Genomic DNA, 21041 nt, shown 5'->3' with positions numbered 1-21041 from the left:
TTCTATGGCGTCCTGCACTTTTCCCGCAGACTTTCCTGGTTGTGTAGCTCCTTACTCCTGGCCCTTCAGGCTGTCTTTTCACAGCCAACAGCTGTCCCCTCCTGGGTCCACACTCCAAATCCCACTTTCCAGCACCAAGCCCTGCCCTCCACAACTGGCAACTCAGGACTCAGGCTGGAATGTGCTAGAGCTGCAATGTAGACCACTTGTGTAGTTCTTACCTTGTCCTGACTTCTGCAGACTGTCTGCTGCATTCTCCTTTGATCCCCCAAAGGTCCTTTTCTGTCACAGCTAATTTCCCCACCGAGAGGGAGTTTTTCTGAGTGCGGGGACCTCCTCTCACCTTCAGCTTCCCGCCAGGGGTGCTGATCCCTGTTTTGCTTACTCTTTTCTTTTTATCTTCTTTCTTTCCTCCTACAGGTTTTGAGGGGATTTTTCTTGTCCTTTTAGGTGTCCGAAGTCTTCTGCTAATGTTTAGCAGGTGCTCTATGAGAATTGTTCCATTTGTAGATGTATTCTTGATGTATATGTGAGGAGAGATGAATTCCGCGTCCTTCTATTCTGCCATCTTGAGTCCCCCCGCTCACCTTGCTTTATGTAGTTTTCTACTTGAAAATCCACCCAGAGAATTGACAGTTTAATCATTTCAGTGTATTTTGAGGTAGTTTCAGTGAACTAAATTGTTGTGGTGTGTGATGTTAACTCTCTCACTGTGAGGTCGGAGGCATCTTTCCTTACTGGACAGTTATCACAGTTCTCCTGGGTTTCTCACTTTACTTCCTAGACCCAGAGAGGGACTTCCCAGTAACTGGTCTCTGGATCTTGTCTCCTGCCTTTGCTTTTTGTCTCCTTGACTAATGTGGTTTTTGGGGACCTATACCTGCCCTTCTGGTGACAGTGCCTTTACACACTGATGCCTGGTCAATGCTCAGTTACTAGGATACATGTAGAGTGGGAAAAACTATAAAATTGGCACCATCTAGCGGGCCTGGCCCTCTCTGCCTGACTTGTACATTATTCTTAGATCTTCTCTGTTGATCTAATTACATTCAAAAAGTATTTTTTGGAGCCTCCGACAGAGAAATGAAACTCCTCACATAGTCCTGAACAAAGCTGTGTCCTCCATCTGGGGCATGAGCAGCTTTGGGAGAGATGCATTTGGAGAGATGAGGAAGCAGGGATCACCTTCCTGGTTAACGAGATAACTGATCAATAGGATGGTGTAAATCAAAACCAGATCTCCCTCTCATCCAGGTGTTTTTATGCACTTACCATCCTCAGAGTACTGTGCATAGCTCAGGCATTAGCACATTGTTTGGCACATAAGTACAAAATAAATGGTATCTGTAATGTCCGTTCAGAGACAGTTCCGTATCTCCTGGGTCGGAGCTATGACATGAAACTCCAGCCGGCTTTATAAAGCAGCCAGTGTATCTGAATGGAAAGACACTGAGTTCAGAGAGGAGGGAGATCACTGTAGTCCTGAGTGTATTGGCCAAGCTTTTCAAAGAGATGAAACTTGAACCAAGACCTACAAGGACGTTTATCATTAACTTTGCCTGCACTGTTTTCTGCTTCTTACCATTAGTGATCCTGGCAGTTGGTTTTGACATCTTAGGATAGAAGCTACTTAAGGAGAGCTTAATTTCACAAATCCTGATGCTTTGTGTATTTCAGCTTAAAACTTAACTTTCTCTTAATTCCAAAGATCCTAATAATAGAAAACTGTTAACTTCTCTTTGGGCAAGTGTAGCTGTCCTGCTCTCCTGACAGTTTCTCTTCTCCTCCATTTAGGTTATAAATACATGGGGCCTGGGACCATGTGTTTCTTATCCTTACTTTATAATTCCCTATGGATAAGACTGGCCTGATTCTTACATTGTAATCTAATCACTTACTAAGAGGTCTCGGGGTTTGTTGAAGGTGATGGATTAGCCTCTCAAGCGCCCCAGCCCAAACAGTGCTGGTTGTCTTGGGCATTCCCATCACCTGCCTTCCCTGATCCCTATTTCTGTTCCAACCAAATATGTTCCTGCTTTTTTCCCCTGATCACCCCATTTCTATAGCACATTAAATATACTTTTAAGGAGGTGTCAAGACTTCTTTTAAGAATATGGGGTTTTATTCGCAGTAACACATATACATAAACCAGGAGATAGGCACAGTGGCAGATGAGATCCGACCAAGCACAGAGACAACGTTAATTGAGAGTATCCAAGTTAATTTAAAACCCATCAAGTTCATATACCCTTACTTTTTAACTTAGTAAATGTTTTAAGCTACTGTGTTTTATCTCAGTTAATATAATGAAGCTTTCCTCACTTTTTCCAATTCACTAAAAACATTTTTACTTACCTATTGCTTTTAGACAACTTATGAAGCATTTCTCTGTGGTTTTCTTTTGCAAATGGGCTGGTTTCACTATGTGGGCCTTAACTTATAAATTGTTGTCTCTTATTCTCTTTGTGATCCACCTTTCATTGTGTTTAGCAGGCGCTGGTTGCTTTGTAATATTGAAAAAACAGCATGTAGGTATACTTGGAAAGAATAGAGAGCAGTGAAATTTTGTATATTGCAAACTGTTTTTCATAGACTATCATCTTAAAACATAACCCAAGGCAAATGTGGAAGTCTTCTCACCATTAATGCTGCAGAGATTCATTTATTTAACATTAAACAGATATCTCTTGACTTCCCACTTTGTGCCAGGTATAGTTCCAAGTGCTGAGAATCTAGCAGTAAGCCAGACAGACAAGGACCTTGCTCTTTACAAGCATACATTCTAGCCAGGTTTGCAGTGGAGATGCAGGCATTAAACAAATAATCAAATACATAGCCTGTAGAGATGGCAGTGATTTCTTGATTCTTTTTCCCTCTACCATGGCTTCAAGGCCATTACTACAACCTTATTTTCTATAGTGTTGAGTTGAATTTAGTCTCATAGTACTACTACCCCCATCTACATAAGGGCCTGTTCTAGTACAGGAGAGAAAGTACGGAGAGGCACCTGGTAGGGTCAAGTTTCTCATTGTTAAACTGAAACTAAATGTACTTCACTCTCAGGACTGTAGAGGTGAGGATTCATTCACTCATTCAGCAAACATTTATTGAGCAGTGTATCACTCAGGGTTCTGTTATGTTCCAGGCTATATAACATCTACATGCATGCCCTTAAGTACCTAGCTGGAAAGACAAAGACATAAAATAAATAATTACTGATAAATGTTACAGTAAAAACATATATCAAGTACAGAGAGGGGGCCACAAAAGCATTAATTAACTCTGCCTGGGGGAAGGTCTCACCATAAAGTGTCCTCTAAACTGTGACTTAAAGGTAACTGGAAATACAGCACACTTCATTTACTCAGGAAAGTTTACTGAGCCAAGCACAGTTGTGGGCCCTGTAGACACAGCGGTGAACTAGGCAAAATCCCTGCTCTCTTGGCAGCACAGAGACAAACAATAAACAGAGAGATAAATAATTATATATTAGGTGGCAGTACCTATTAATATAAAAAAAAGAGTAGGTTAATAAAGGGAACAGAGAGTGACAAGGGTTGCTGTTTTAGAAAGAGTGATCAAGGAAAGCTTCTCTGTCGAAGTGACATTTGAGCAGAATCTTGAATGATATGAGAGAATGAGACCAACAAGCAGGGGAAGCTGTTTCTGATAGAAGGAGCAGCATAAAGAAAAGCATAATAGCCACGAAAATTGTGGCATCTTTATTACAAAGTGAAGCATTCCCACTGAGCATGGATGTAGATAAGCTGGGGGTGCAGAGAGCTTGGGGAAGTGTGGTAGACGAGGCTGGGAAAGGAAGGAAGAGGGGGCCAGATGGTGAAAAACACTGTGTTCCATACTCAGGATTTGGAATGCCCACCTTGTTGATTGGGGAAAGAGGGGCTAGATTTTGAAAAAATTTAAGAGAAAAATGACATGGTTAGATTTTTTTTTTCATTCGCTTGGGTTTGGTTAGGTTTGTTTTGGTTTGGTTTGGTTTGGGGAAAATTACCTCTAGCACGGGTATGAAAGATAAACTTGAAGGAGATGCAGAAGAAACCAATTGTAAGGTTATTATGATAATGCAAGTGAGAAATTATTTGGCCTAAATTAAAACAGTAAGATGAGGCTAGAGAGGAGATCGTAGAGCTCAGCTGTTTTAGGACGCCCACAACGGAAGATTTGATGCCCTGCGGAGCATGGGAAAGGTCAGGAACAATTCCTGCGTTTCAGTTTGGGTGACTGAGTGGGTGATAATGCCATCAACCAGCTCAGGGAGCCCTAGAGGAGCAGCGGGCTTAGAAATGCATATAATGAATTTGATTTGGGGCAATGGGAAATACAGACTGGAAATTAAAAGTCAAGGCTGAAATACAGATTTGACTGTTACCAGCGTTTCATGGAATTTAAAACAGAGGCGCAAGAAGAGTAGTCAGCATTGTCAGATACTGCAGAGAAGTTTAATAAGATGAAGACTTTTAAAAGGCTGCCAGATTTGACAGTTGGAAGGTCACCAATGACTTCATCAAGAGCAATTTCAGTAGATGTGGGTAGAGTAGAGCCTCATCATGGTTGAGTTGGAGAGTGAAAGGGCAAGAGGCTGGGATTATCCAGCCAGGATTGCTGTCCTCTCTTCTTTCCTAAAGCTCCTCCTTGGAAGCTTTGAACCTGAGGTCTGATCTTCTCTTCCCCTTCCCTCCTTAGCTTTCTCCACCCAGGGCCTAGGACTGGTTACCCGAGCTGGGGACATGATGGAGGGACAAATATTCTAAGATCCTTGGGTCTCTGATGGGAGAGATGTCAGGGATAGAGGAGCCTGATGTTGGTGAGTAAGGTATTGCAAGGAGTGTCCTCCGTAGGGAACAGCAGGTAGGGCCAGTCCAGAGACCTGTCTCCAGAGGGGAGAAAGATGAAACACATAGGCCTCTGTTGTATGTGCAAACTCTGGACCAGGAAGCTGAGGTAGGATGGGGAGCAAAGGACTTGAAGGACTGGTGGGGCAAACATGGAATTAGTCAGGAAACTTGGCCCCAGTGAGAGTGGAATCTCACGGAGTCCGGGGGTGAGGGACAAAATCTGACAGTAAACTGATGTTAACTAGAAATTCAGGCAGGGATGCTTAGGTTTCCTAGGGCACAGGGACTGAAGATGTGCAGTGGAAAGACGTTGGCAGTACTTGTGACCATGAAGATAGCAGTGAGGGGACAGTTAATGAATTAAGGGGTAGCATAAAGAAAAAAAACCTGGCATAGAGATATTTAACAAATATTTGTGAAGCCTGAAGCGGTCATTCACATTACGTGGAGGAAAGAGATTAGATACCAGAGTTCAGAAGAGCTGAAAGGAAACACCTAGGTTCTCTTCAGGGAGAGGATGGACTCAGTGACTAAGGGATCCCAGACAGCTTGGAGCTGCAAAGCCCAAGAGAGAGACTTGCACTTCCGAAGGAGTTGGAAGCAAAGTTCAGGGTAGGGGAGCCCCTCCCTTAACCCTGGGGACCAGGCAGTTATCAGTAGGATCTACCAGATTTCCCCCGCCAGCTCCCATACACACCCTCGGCCTCAGTTTCTCCCGCCTGCACCGCCACCTCAGCCCACTGGGGGGCAGGGCTCGAGGGCGAGGCTGGTGGCTGTTCTGAAGCCTCGAGAGCTATCCGTTCCTACCAGACACCCTGCTCTGAGCGGTCTTACCCCATGGCCGGACACAGCCCCTCAAACTTCCCCGTGCCGGGCACTGGTGGGGACAGGCCCGCAGGGCCAGTGCCGGTGCGGGTTGACACTCCAATCGAGTTGAGCGCCCAGGCGGCCCCCGGCAGGCTGATGGTCAGGCCTGGGATGTGCCCAGACCCTGAGGTGTGGGCACTGTCCCCAGGTCCCCCGCCGTGCGAATTCCAGGACGGGATGATGCCTTGCCGGCCCCGGGTCGGAGCTGGCGAGGCGAGCGCTTGGTTCCCAAGACCCTCTGAGGTCGCCTTCCCCGGGCCCTGCAGTGCATCCCGACGCTGGCGCTGCCAGAAGACGTCTCTGCCATACAGAAGGAGATGGAGCAGTTGGCCAAGGAGCTGAGGCAGGAGAGGATGACCCTGGGGTACTCTCAGGCTGACGTGGGGTTGCTCATGGGGGCTCGTTTTGGAAGGGCGCTGAGCCAGACGACCATCTGCCGCTTCGAGGCCCAGCAGTTGAGCCTCACCAACATGTGGAAGCTGCGACTGCTGCTGAAGATGTGGCTGGAGCAAGTGGACATGGAGAACCTTCTGGGCTTATGCAAAACGGAGACGATCCTGCAGCAGGCTGGGAAGCGCAGATGGGCATACAGGGAGAGACACATCGGAAACAGCCTGGAGAAACTCTTCCTGCAGTGCCAGAAGCCCACACCCCAGCAGATCAGCTGCATCGCTGGGCAGCTCCAGCTGCAGAAGGACTTCGTCCAAGTTTGGTTCCATAACTGGAGCAAGATGGGCAGTCGGCCAAGCAATGATTTCCCCCCACTGGCGGAGGTGGGGACTGTCAGACCTCCTCTCCCAAGAGGACCAGTGTGCTTTCCCCTGACATCGGGACTCCATTTCTGTGTCCCCCATTATGGGGGACCCTACTTTACACCGTTGTACCCCTGCCCCTTTCACTGATGGAGGAACCCTCCTCTGTGCCCTGGCCACCACCCTGAGCCTCCCCAGGCTTTCCAGCTGAGGGGCCTGCCTTTCTGGGGAGGGCCAATCCGGGGAAACGGGTCTCTGGGGTTCACTTAAAGGCTTTTAGCATTAAGTCCTCCATTAGTTGTCTAAAGAAGTTAAGAATACGTAAGGGAGAGGGATGGGAGCTGTTTAGGAAAATTTGGGGAGGGAGGTTGAAGTTTACGGCTGTGTTGTTTTTCCCTTTGTTTTTCCTTAGCATTGGCTTTAAGGTACATTCCAAAACGTAGATGGTTTTAGATATTTTGTTTCTCTCTGTTTATTAATTGAAAAGTAATTGTGTCTCTTATTCCACGTGGTTATCAGTAAACATAGGGATATTCTTATGAACACAATACTGAGTGAAAAACTCAGGTCACAGAAGACTATGTCAGTGTATTATTTCTATCAAAACCAAGCAGAACTTTGTGTGAACACAGAGTCCAAGATAATCGTTGCCTCCAGGGGAAGGTTTGAGGATGGGACAGGAAAAGAGTACATAGAGCCTACCCAGAGCCCTTGTTGAAACACAAGAGTTTGCCGGTTCTCCCCCTTTTCTTGAAAGATGTGTTTTTTTCTAATTCACTTTTCAGCTCTGTTTGGTTTATTCCCTGGGAATTTCCCTTACTTTCTTTTGAGCTCAGAAATGCTTTGTAGAGGATATTTGTGATAGTTGATCCAACTATCCAACTCCCTGGTGGCTTTTGCAGTGGTGCATCTTAAATCACTTTTCCAATCTCTTCCATGAAATTGGTCTTTTCCAGTTTTCTACTTCTACATTGGTCAATATGGGTCATCATATACTACACAGAAGTCATTAATCCCTCTGTGTTTTCACACCTGTTGCCGTACACCTCCATGTAATATTTATGGTTTTATAATTCTGTCACCATATATTATACCTGAGTTTATGTATTCTTTTTGCTTACTAATCTTGTCCATTTTTTTCTCTACTTTTTTCCTTAATCAGTCTTACAAAGAATTTATCTACAGGTATTTTCAAATAACAAGTTTTTTATTTTTAATCCTATTTACTGTTTTTATTTCCTAATTATTTAATTTTAGGTTTATTTTTATTAATTGCTTTTTTCTAGTTTCTTCCAATATGTATTTCTTCCTCTTGTCAATGTCTGAAAATAGAGCACTGTCAAGACACGTAGGTTAGTGAAAATGGAGCCAAACTTCAAAAAACCAAGAGTATGTTGTCAGTGGTTAGCAGTGTCATATGTCAGAGACCAAATAACATAAATCAAGTAAGCTATATCATTTCATTAACAAAGATGTTACGGGTACATGTCTTAGAACAGTTTCAGGGGAGGAGTTAGTAGAGGCAGGTTCCAAACAACAGTCCAAAGTCTTCGTATTTGCCAGATTTTCCCCTACCTCAGTTAAAAACATAAATTCCAACCACTCACTCAATGAGATCTTTGCCATCATTCTGAAAATTTCTGTATCAAATATTTCCTTTATCTTGTATTTCCTTTTGACAAGGCAGGTATTCTTAACGTGAAGATGCCAAACCTCTTTGCAGAATAGCGTTTTTGTACATATGTGCATTTTCTTCAAAGATGGTGATGGTAGCCTTCAACACATTTCAATGGGGACCATGACTGTGTAGATCTACAATTTTAGAATTTAAGCAACACCTTCCCATTGGCCATCTTACTTCTGAGAATTTTCCCTTGAAAACTAATAGGTAATTCCTGGTTTTCTTCAAGTCTGTATTTTCTGGGTATCTCTAGCCAGTACAGTATAAAGGCCCTGAATCAGTTCTTACATAAGTCTTTCAAATTCAGACCAAATACTGTATTGATTGTTGTTCTTATGCTTTTATCATTCCTTGGCACTTTAATTAGATTCTTATCATAAAGAACAATTTCTCCCTTCCCTAGAAGTTTTCCTACTTCTTGTCTAAGAAAACTTGAGGTGTTAGGAGATCCCTCCTTATTCCAAAACATTATCCTGCTCTTAAAATAGCGTCTGTTTTCTATTATTTCATATTTTTAAAATGTGTGTAGTACACATCATTGTTTATTATACTAGAACTGTGTCATAAGGATTTATTTTTCAGAATAGCCACTTTTGTTTATGACTTTCTTCTAGAAATAGTCTTACTAAACAGTACTGATTTCCTTGGCAGAATCCATTTATGAATTCTTTTTAGGGTACAAAATTTTATTATCTATGTAGAACAATGTTTTTACAATGAAAACTACAATTCCATTCAAATAAAATCCTAGTGGAATATGGGAGTATTACTTGACAAAGTGATTCTAAACTGAAAGAATGAAACTTGGGGAAATATGGAAATTTTGAAGGTAAAGCGTTAGGGCCTTGTTCTACCAGATGTTATGAAACTACAATAATTTGAACACAGTGTTGTGGTCATGATGAACAAAATAAAAGAAACAAATATTTGGCTGTTCCATCTGTGGTCATGTAAATTGGTACAACCTTCATGAAAGGCTGTTGGGTAATTCATATGAGAAGTTTTTAAAATGTGTTTTTCCTTTGGCCCATCATTTCAACTTTTAAATAATGTTTATAAGAAAATAATTGTTATATGTATGCAAAAATTTAGTGATAAGGGTGGTATCACAGCATTTTTTTTAAATTTTAACAACGAAAAGTTAGAAACAACGTTCAACAAAGGGTTAAATAAATAAAAAGGAACACCATATAGGGTAAAAATTGACAAACAGTTCAGAAAAGATTGTTGAATGAGGCAAAACAATTTATTAAACTTTATGATGTCATTTTTTATTTTTTAAGGAAAAAGGTATATTACAGGGGAAAAATCTATAATAGGTATTACTGGTGATTTTTTTTAAAATTTGCTGTATGTATTATACAGTTTAAAAATTCAAGAAATATATCTAAACAAAGACTCCAGAAAATCTAGGATTCCTAAAAATATTCATTCTTCTAGTCTTTCTTGTCTCTAAATGGTAATTTCTCATTATAAAACAATATTTTAGAATAATAAATCTGGCCTTTTCATTTTTAGTCAAATTTGTAGTTTCTGTAAAAGAAAGGCAATTCTCTAAATGCAGGAGTATTGGGACATATCAGTTGGAAAGGCATTGCTAAAAATTAGGGTTTTTTTAATCAGATGTCCATTAATGTTAAAGAGCTGTAGTGTAGCTCAGTGAATGAAGATACCTGCCATATGTCTGTTTTCCTGCACAACATGGTAATTTACAATTACAATTAGAGTGTTTATATACCTCAGTGTAGTTAACCTACATTTAGAATATAAGCCCAAATCATTTTCATGTTCCTGGATGTTTACTTTTCAATTTTTAAAAAAGCATTTGAAAATATCAAAATCCTGGTTTTATCACGGTAGAATTCTCCCTACTTGTCATGTTTGAAGAAACTAAATGAATATAAATGAGATCTGTGGATTTTTAGATTTGAAGGGGGGTCAGTTCCTGTGATTACAGCCCCAGCCAATTGAAAGATGAACTGTTATGAAGTAAATCTACCCCAATACCCAGTAGAATCCTTAAAACAAGGCATTAGCGTTATCGTGGTTACACCAGTGAAGAGAAACGTGACAAGAAGCTTTGGGAGACTGTATGGTTTACCTAAGGGGCTGCCTCCAGAAAAGAACCCAGTGGGTAGGTATGTTGGGCTGCTGCTCTGCCACCTCACTTTTTAGCTGTGAGCCTTGTGAATTCTCCTAACGGCAAAATCAGCTACTTTGGCACTGAACTTGCGTTTCTTAGGTTTCCTTCCCCCAGCTTCCAGCAAAATTCGAAATGCAAACCAACTTCACTTATCATCGCTATTGACTCTTCTACTGACTGCCTGCCAAAGACTATGGTCAGAAAAGGAAAAATTGAGGCCTTCCATTGATTTTTAAAATCAATGTTATCTTCTAAATCTGTACAACCTGTTTAACATACTATTTCTTCTTTGCCAAAGGAGTAACTCTATTGTTTAATAATTAGTCTTCCTTCTGGGATGCATGGTATAGGCCTTCTTTTAGAACTGGCCAGGGCAGTGTATAAGATGCATTAAGTTGAATTGTTGTCTTAGAATGGATGATAGTGCTCCTGGAGCAGCTGTAAAACTTTGGATATCATTGACTGAGTAGTGGGCAAATCTTAACATACACCTTTTTACTGAAAGAGAATTAGTTTCAATATATCACATATTAGTTTGCTAGGGCTGCCATAACAAAGTACTATAGCTTGGGTGGCTCGAAGAATAGAAATTTATTTTCTCACAGTTCTGGATGCTAGAAGTCTGAAATCAAGGTGTTACAGAGTTGCTTCCTTCTGAGGGCTATCAGGGAAGGATCTCTGTTTCAGGCTCGTAAACAGCCTCCTTTTCCCTGTCTCTTGACATTGTCTCCCCGTGTACATATCTGTGTCCTAATTCCCTCCTCTTAGAAGGCCACCAGTCATTGGATTAGGGCTGCCCTACTGACCTCATTTTAACTTAGATACCTCTGTAAAGATCCTGTCTCCAAATAAGGTCACATTTCGGGGTACTAGGGGTTAGGACTTCAACATATAAATTTTTGTGGGATAAAATTCAGCTCGTAACACCAGCCTAATTAAAATTTAAGCTAGATTCAATTATTTGTTAATGTAGCCATTCAACAAATATTAATTGAGTACCTTATATAGCTGGTTGTGCCCTCAGTGCTTAAGATGCAGTGGTGACCAAAACAGGCTCATCGTGACCTTCAGGGTGCTTAAAGTATGCTGAGGTGTCCACGTTAAATAAATAAGCATGTGATGACAACTCATGATAAATATGATGGGGTGTCAGGTATCAGGAGTCCTCATTTAGCTTTAGAGTTATAGTCCTCCTGTTACATGAGTATTGCCTCTGATAACATCAGTTGTTAACAAATATTCTAAGCCAGAGGAAGTATGGCCCCATAGCCAAGGCATAGTTTGGAAGACAGGCTTTTCTGGGTTCAAATCTCAGCTCAGTAACCTACCATCTCTGTTACTTGAAATTACTCCTTTCAGCCTCAGTTTCTCATCTGTGAAATATGTCTAGCAATCCACAGGGTGAGAGAGTTGATAAACAGATAAAATTAGGTTATATAAAAAGAAACCCCTAGGACTTCCCTTTTATGCAGTAGCCACCCAATAAGTTTTCTCTCCATTGTGTTTTCACTGTACCTTGTCTGGGCTTTATTTATAGTTCATAAATCGCTCTTTTGCATCCTAGGAAATTTCACACAGTGAAATCGTGCTCATCGATCGATAGCCAAAACTGAATAATGAAAGAACAGAAAAAGACAATAGTCTCAGTTGCTAGAAAACATACTATCTAACATTGGGAAATGACTTTGGGAATTGTAATAATTGGAAGACAATTATAAAGTTCGTCTCCTTAGCTGTCAAATAGCAACTAGGCAAGGGAACAGATGATGAGGTTTTGATTTGAAGGATTTAGATAAAGACTTTCTGAAAACCCATGTAATGTTATATAATTGACAGGAATGATCTCTGAAGTTGTTTCTAGCCATAATAATTGTATGAGTCTCCATGAATAAGAACAAAACAATGTAACACAGATTGAATATGGAGGCCACAAGGATATAGAGTATGGGAATGGACAGAGGACATTGTTCCTCATACTGTGATTACCACTTAAACCTTTCTTTCCTGATCTCCTGCTGTGGTCGCAGTTGCCTCCCAAATGCAAGCCCAGTCCTGCCTTCATTCATACTATTTCTTCATTGAACTCTAGCTTTTCTGTCCAAAGCCTACTATATTAGTTTGCTAGGGCTGCCATAACAAAGTACCACAGATTGGGTGGCTTAAGGAACAGAAATGTATTGGCTCACAGTTCTGGTGACTCCAAGCCCAAGATTAAGGTATGGGTAGGGTCGGTTCTTTCCAGGGCTGTGAGCGTAGGATATGTTCCAGGCCTCTCTCCTTGGCTTGTAGGTGGCTATCTTCTCTTTATTGTCTCTTTACATTATCTCTCCTCTATACATTTTTCTGTGTTCAACTTTCCCCCTTTTATAAGGACACAAGTCATATTGGATTAGAGCCTACCCTAATGACCTTATTTTAACTTGATTACCTTTGTAAAGACCCTATCTCCAAATGTCATATTCGAGGTACTGGGGTTTAGTACTTCAAGATATGAATTAGGGGGGGAACCCAGTTCAACCTGTGACATCTACCACTCCTGATAGAAAATATAGGTGGGTGCTGTGGGGGGAGGGTGTAGGAACCCAGAGAGACTTGTTTACTTTTTCTTGCAAAGGAGTTAAATAAGAGGTGTGTGATGGAAAGGAAAGAGCATTAGCCGTGGAGCCAGGCAGCCCCAGATCTGCGTTCTGTCTCTAGGTCATTCACATAGGTAATATCACCAATCCAGGGTAACTCATCAGAAAATTTCAAGAAAAATAACATTATTTCCCTCCCAACAAATGACTTTATGGGCTGAAGAATTACAGTAGCTACTTATTTCTATCTATTTTAGGAGCACAACAATTGTACTTTTATCAGTGAAATTGAATGGCATTATCTTAGGAAGAAAATTTTGTATATTTTGATAAAGATATGATTCTTACTTTCCCCAGAAAAATTGCTGTGTGAGCCTGTTGAGAAAGCCCTGTCACTTTCTGCTAAGCATTGCCAGCCATTAATTTCTTCAAGCTAATGTAACAGGACAGTCAAGTGACTTGCCTTTAATTTGTTGTGATTGTGTTATATTTATGAAAAGCAGAGCTAAAACAGCTGATAGCAAGTGTTTAGACACTGGTTGTTTTCATAAATGGTTTTAAGAGCATTGCTAAATCTAAGTAGACACTGAGTAAGTTTTCTCAGTATGTGAAATGTAAATCATTCTTTCTGTAATCATAAGTCATTAAATGCATGCAAATGTTATAAATGATTACTACATTTCAAACATATTTTTATGGTACCAGTCTGCTTGCTAAATATGTATTACCTTTGAGGTTTAAACTAAAGAGGTGGGAAAAGACTTACCATACAGGAATTTATTGTGTTGTTCTTTTCTCTCCTAAAAAGGCAGTCATACCAACACCATAGGTAGAAAAGAATGTTTTTGCTTCTGTGTCACATCATTAAAGTAGTGAATCTAATGCCGTACATTTTTGTCTTCTGGGCCAAGAAATTTTAAGTAAAATACTAACAAGAATGTTATGCTTTTAAATGAGAAGTGAAAGAATCTTTATCCTTTTTATTTGAGTTTCCAGAAATGGCACACTCCATAAAAAAATTGTATCATTTTTAAACGGAGTTTCTTTCATTAGTCAGTAAACAGTTTATTAGGTGAACATTCTCTGAGCACATATATACACCATGTGAATGTTTAGGAAACAGAAGGTGCTTGAATTTGTGAGATTTAAATATTTTCTCACAGTTGATCCAGTGATACTGCGGTAGAAATAAAACCACATGTAAATGAAATACCACTTTCTACTAAAAAGCTCGTATAAATTTTCTATCATTGTTTTAATGAGGACAACAATGATTCCATTTACTCAGTGGAACATCTTATAAATCATTAGCATGTTTACCTCCATATGCATTCTAAGACTCACCCATAAAACTCCACCTGTCCTAATCACAAATATGCATGTACATTAAATTATATTATCTGACTGCACATATTTTGTGCTGCTAATATTCTTGCAAATATTATTAAATTTTGAAAGTATAAATAAAGCAATGATTTGGTTTCTCACTTGCTCTTCTAAAACACATGTGCATGCACATACTAATACTCATATTTTAAATACATTATGTAAGATATGAGCTATGTAGATCAAAGGTGCTACACCAGAACATGGCAAGCAAAAGGAATAACACTCAGCATCCAGCTTTGGTCCATCTCCCAGAAATCTTTGCTGTGGCCCCAAACCAACTTCTGTTTTTCCTCCACTTCTACATCCTCCCATTCTTATAAGTATAGGGTATAATAATTCTTATTATACCCTATACTTCCTTGATGGTTAAATGTCTACTAAGCACCTGTTAAGGGCTAGGCACTAAAGATCAGAATTAGACAAGGTACACATAGGTTAAGTAGAGGAAAGGCGTGAGAAAAATCAAGGATCACCTCATCCATGGCCAGGGTTAGAGGAAAGGACAAAGGAACAACCCAGAGGAAGGAGCACATAACTCAGTGGGGGTACCTGTCCCATTAAGAACAGGGACCACTGGAGCTAAGTAGGACTTGAAAGATAACTAGGAGTTGTTAAGTGGAGGGTGTGAGAAGAGGGATGGGGGAGACCAAAAGTCAAGAATGGGAGAAAAAGTGAAAGGACTTGCTTTTGACTAGAAATCTAGGCTGTGATTAGTTGCTGCAATTGAGAGTTAAATGCAGTGGCTAAAATTCTGATAGCCATAGCAGAAAGTTACATAGTTCTCAGTACGTGAAGCTAATTACATGAATCTTTCAAAATGCATTAAGAAAAATATTTTCTCAACATTAAATTTAAAGATGAATATATCAATCTTAAGGAGACATTGAACAATGCAAGAGATAATCTCTTTAATTGTAGTACCTCTGTTGATTTGGTGTTGTCATTTAAGACACACAATCATTCTTCAGGTGACTGGTTCTTATATTGACTTATAGAAAACAGCCTAAGTCTTAATACTAAGATCCAAGGTTCTGAAGGCCTTTCTTCCAGGAAATAAAATAATTTTGTACTGGCACAAAGCTTCCAGATGGTTTGCCTTTGTACTCCTGATCAGCAAATCTAGAAAAATTAATGGTTGGTAGATCCACTGTCCTATTCTTCCCAAGAGTCATTGTCTCCACTAGGCTTTTGATACAAAGGTGTTAATCAGAACCTTTATGTTTATTGCAATATCGTAAGAAACACAGGGAAGAGTTTAACTGAAAAAAACATCAGACACCAAAGACAGTGTCTTAAGTTAGTAGCCTAGTTGCCTTTGTGCGCAAAAAAGAAAAAAAAAAAAAATCTGATGAGAAACCTTGTTGTCTGTCATGGAGCATGGTCATTCTGTCCTTGCCCATGGCTCCAGATGCAAGAGAGTGCCTGGCATGATACCAGGGACAGAGATCAGTAAGTGTGCATAACAAGCAACTGACTTAAGATAAATCATCAATCCATCTGTGGTTTTTTTTTTTAATCTTTATTGGAGTATAATTGCTTTACAATGGTGTGTTAGTTTCTGCTTTATAAGAAAGTGAATCAGTTATACATATACATATGTTCCCATATCTCTTCCCTCTTGCGTCTCCCTCCCTCCCACCCTCCCTATCCCACCCCTCCAGGCGGTCACAAAGCACGGAGCTGATCTCCCTGTGCTATGCGGCTGCTTCCCACTAGCTATCTATTTTACGTTTGGTGGTGTATATATGTCCATGCCTCTCTCTTGCTTTGTCACAGCTTATCTGTGTTTTATCCTCATATGAAATAAAGATGACTGAAATATTCCTGTACAGAGTCACTCTGAGAACCAGAAAACAGACAAGCAAGCAAAAACTCTCATAAGAATTTTTGAGAAGTACTTAGCAAGGCATAAAGAGCAATGCAGTGCTTAATAATGCTTTTTTAAATAAAATTTAAGGCCTATAGATCTTCAGTTATTAAGTCCAGTGTTGCTTCCATCTGTGAATATTGAAATGGTTTAATATATATAGTAATTTTTACAAAACTTTCTAAAATGAGTCCTTAGCGCCAGTGTAGATGTTGAACAAGATTAAATTTTTTTCCCAAATCATGCAAACTCACCAGTGTCAGAAGCCATCAATAAATACATAAGTCTTGACACCCTTGCTTTGTCCTTATATATACTGAGTGACACTTTTTAGCTTCTTTCAGCAGACAAGTTTTGAAGACAGGCAAAAAATCTGTTAGGATCCAGCATTGATAGATCTGTTTCTTATGAATTTAGGTCACTTCTGAAAATCCCCAAAGTATGTATAATGAAACAGTTGTTAGGTGAATAATTTTGAGAGGTCTGCTTGAGGTAGCAGACTCATGTTTGGGGCATTCCATTGGGCAATTGTCTTTTCAGACCCTTACCATCAACTGAGAAGAGCTAGAAGGCAGAGAGCCTAAAAACGTAAGGCTTCTAAAAGTTAACTATGTTGGGATTTGATAAGGATATTTAGAAAGTGGGAGATAAGTAATTATTTTGAGAACACTGAGACATTTTTATTGGAGTTCTTTATAACTCAACTTGAAGTGGAATATAGCTTGTACGAGTCATAATGCCAGATGACAGTTATTTTCCAGTCAGTTCTTAAAGTGGTTTACATGTTATAGTTCAAGCAACATGAAAATTCGTTCTGGAAAAGCATTTGTTGTCCAAGGCTTTCTTAACCAAGAGAAATAACTACACCTAGATCTCAATCGTTTATGAGTGAATTGTATATTCAGGGCATTATCTGCAACAAAACCATGGTCTTAGGCTAGCTTTCCCTTGTTTCCCAGTACGTGACACTTTTCCCCAATACCAAACTCTTGTGTTCTCAGCAAATGCAAACTACTTTTAATTGTGCCTAGAAAAACATCGGGAGAATAAATTACTTCTCCTCTCCCACTGCCCTCCTCCCTTCATTATTTTAAAGTATTAGAAAACAATATGAATTACTTTGTTTTACCCTTTCAGTTACCTATAGCATTTATGTGGATAATCCAGAAACTTCTTGCCTTTAAACATGTATTAACATTCAAAAAAATGCTACTATTAAAATTTACTCTGTAGTAATTTTACAGATTCAAATGAATATATGAATTCAAATATGCACACATAAGTATCAGTCTCAACGTTTTATAGAAGTTGGAAAAAAAGAGTAGAATATTATCTGCCCTTTTCAATTACCGTGTTAGTACAGACTCTTTTCAAGTTACGTAAGTCCAATTCAAGCTGCTTACCAAACAAACAAACAAAAAAGAAAACAAAACAAAAACAGTCATTTATTGATTAATGTAAATAGGAAATCCCAGGGTTAGACCTACTTCTGGTACTGCTAGATTCTGGGACTCAAACTCTGTTACCAAGACTGTCCCTCCATCTCCTTCTCTACTTTTCTTTGCCTATTGGCCTCATTCTTTCTTGCTTGCAGACAGGGCTTTCTTCACATAGATAAGGAGGGTGGCTACAAGCAGTTGCAGCGTCTTCTGTTCAGCATTACCCCAGAGGAAAAGCTCTAGCATCCAAATAAGAATCTTAGTGAAAACTCTGATCGGTCCTGCTGGAGTACTGTGATGATCCCTGAACTCAGCAGTGAAGCCAAAGAGATTGAGGAGTAGGACCAGACTGGCTGTGATTGACCAGCCTGGGCCAGCCATATCTATGATGGGGTTGGCACTGGGGCAGGACACTGTAACTGGTAGCCCCACAAAGGGCTATGTGAGTTGAAGAGTGCTTCCCCAAAGAAGGATTTTGGATATGTCCACTACAGTTGTCATTGTGTCAGTTTCTCTAGGTTCTTGGAAGATTTAATGTATGTGCCACAATCAGATGCTTATGTGATCTGATGCAGAGAGAAGAGAATATGTGGGATAACTAAATACAAGAAGATTCTACATTTTGAACACTTGAACTGATCCATCAGCAGACTGTTATGCAAGTTTGTGATTCTGTAATAGTTCGCCCTGGGTCATTTTGCCGTTACTGATTCCTGTGTGCCACTATGCAGAGGGCCTAATTGCAGTGATATTCACTCCCGTCAATACTTTTGGGTCCTAGAGCGGCATTTACTCACCTATATCCTAAGATAGCTTAATAGCATCTGTTCCATAGGCCAGTTTTAACATTTGAACATACACAGAGAGGCCACTAGTTCTTCCTATTAATCCTACTTTATCCATTGATACAACCAAATTAATCTTTTCAATGGAGAGCTGCTGATATTTGGGGGTTATTTTTCCCAGTATTTAATTTCGCTCTTGGTCATACTTTCATTTGGTATTTACCTTCTAACACAGAATAATCTATTGTTGTAATCTGTTTTATAGAAATTTGGGGGGATTACTAGGGTTCTAGACTTCTGGAAAAGTTGTCCCTCAACTCTCACAGATAAATATATTATGCTTTATTTTTTAAATTGCAGTGAAAAATAAAAATCTAGGATGTATTTTGTTATTCATAAATTATTTTTATATCCAAGTGAAATAATATAGTTCTTGCAATCTGTTTGCTATCAGTAGTAAATCAACAAATTAGACAAGCAAACTGAAATCACTAATGCATCAGTTGCTCTTCCTCTTCTTCTGTCCTCAGAGAAGATAGAAAATGTATGGTCAATGTCCTCTCAATGCTTTATATACAATAAAAGTATTTAATATAACCTAGTGACTATATTTCAAAATTAGATTACTCTCTCACACAAAAAATTGTATTCATTAAATATATTGATAGACCAGTCAGTTTATTATAAAATATTATATTTCATTGTGATTACAAGATGTAATTTTAACTACCTAAAGTTTAAATATATCTTGCAGTCAATGTGATAAGAAAGCATTGTGTCATAGCTTAATTGGCAGTGTTTTTTCTAAGCGGTACTTGGAGTAATGATGATTCTTAACATCAATGGCATTTTGGGTTTGATGACACACAGTACTCTAATTATGTGTCTTCATTTTCCCAAAGGGTTTCGTCTAAGTCAGAATTCTGTTGGTCAGCATCTTTTAAGAACACTAGGTTTGATATGAAGATTCCCTTTTGTAAAACTAAGTTTCTTTTTGTAACATTAATAGACACTCCCTAATGTGTCTATTGTATAAAATTGAAGTTTTGTTTTTGTAATTTTAACTCGGAGCACACTTAGATTAACAGCGCTTCTCAGCCATCATTTTCACAGGTTTGGTTTTATTTTTTAATATGTATACACAAAAAGCACTGGTGTCCTTTAGCTATTAATAATTTATTTTTGACATTTACAAATAATTTTATATGTTTCATTCAAGGCAAAGACAACATGATATTGAGAGCCTAACAACTGTTATATGTGAAACTATTTACATTAATCTCTATAACTCAGTTATGACTCTCTTGCTTTAAATCACTTTGGTATGTTTCTGTTCTGATTTACTGCCTGGTTTAAAGATTAATGTCACAGGGTAATTTACTACAGCTTCACAGATGGTATTTGAATCTTTGTAAATGGGCTTTGGAATCTGTGCACAATTCTATATAATGTTAGGTTAACATCAATGTAAATGTTGAACTTGAAACAGTTCTAAAAGATCCTGACAGAAATTTCATTATCCCTTTCTAAATACTATAACTTTTTAGGGGATTTCATGGGCTAAGTACTTTTACTTCACTAGTGTGGTTAAGGTATAAGTAGCTCCTTATATTTGAAATCACCAGCCCCTATAAGTTGAAAATAAACATAAAAAATAAATTACCTCATTTTAAACTATTCTAAAGTTCTAGTCACAGGAGAAGTTACTGTTCTTATTTTTACAGCTTCCTACATGAAATGCTTTATAGAATCCACAAATACACATTGCTTTTAGTGTCTTTCCTTTGATGTCTATAAAAGACCCATTCAAAGCTGGAGGTAAGTGTTCCTAATGCACACAGCAGAAGTTGGCTAAAGTTATTGGAAGCTGTTAGAGATAACCTTTCTCTACATGTCTTTTGAGGGAAAAACTGGTACCAACAATACCAGTTAAGCTGTAATTAGTATAACTAACAACTAATAAGAAAGAGCAGACTAGAGGTCATTCTTAAGAATTTAAAGGTATTAGCAGGTTAGGGTTGTAGGGCATCCTATTCCCCAGCTTAATCTGCTGCCCTAGCTGGTGAGATTTGTTGAAGCCATCAGTGCCCTCTAACCCCGAGGTGTTGCTCTCTCATAATTTATTGGTCACATGCCAAGCTCTCTTTCCTGTCTAGTGAGATGACTTTGGGAATGGCAAATTCATTTTAAAGTTCTTGTTAAAAATGCCTGCAGATTTTCAACCTTGTAACGTAGTTAAGGATTACAGATTAATTTGCTTTAATGTTCTTGTCCTACAAGGCTTAGACTACATTGAAATTGTCATTTTGCTACATTACAGAATATGATTCATTGAGACCATTTAACATGTATTATAAGGGAACGCTTAAAATCTAACTATTAAATCAGATGTTGTGTAACTGATTCTAATACATACTGAATATTCCACTTTTTATGAGCCACTTCTTCAAATTTAATTGCCCACCAGTGGCTCTTGTTTATGTTTACAGTCAACTCTAATGCGCGTAAAGGGTAAGAACTTAACAGAGGAATAACCTTTTGTTTTCATGAGGTGTAGTTAACCCCTCTCTTCTAGTATCTGGCTTTGGATCCTTCCGCATCTCATTACATGATACCGACACAAAAACAAGAGGAATGCCATAGAACTTTAATTGTTCTTTTCCTTTTCCCAGTAAAGTCATGCCTG

The 21041-nt window shown here is 39.2% G+C and overlaps 2 protein-coding genes across 3 annotated transcripts in view; both read left to right on the top strand.

The window, feature by feature from the left end:
• The window catches only part of ARB2A (ARB2 cotranscriptional regulator A), a 384523-nt gene that overhangs the window by 271430 nt on the left and 92052 nt on the right, over nt 1-21041 (top strand). The gene's annotated exons all lie outside the window — the stretch shown is intronic.
• On the top strand, nt 5694-6686 carry POU5F2 (POU domain class 5, transcription factor 2). The gene is given in 3 exon segments (XM_065875143.1): nt 5694-5982; nt 5985-6606; nt 6608-6686. Coding segments are annotated over 3 exon segments (990 nt in total).

The sequence above is a fragment of the Phocoena phocoena genome, chromosome 3, assembly GCF_963924675.1.
Source record: "Phocoena phocoena chromosome 3, mPhoPho1.1, whole genome shotgun sequence".
Classification (NCBI taxonomy): Eukaryota; Metazoa; Chordata; class Mammalia; order Artiodactyla; family Phocoenidae; genus Phocoena; species Phocoena phocoena.
The sequence above is the reverse complement of the archived record's forward strand: the minus strand, read 5'-3'. Positions and strand labels throughout refer to the sequence as shown.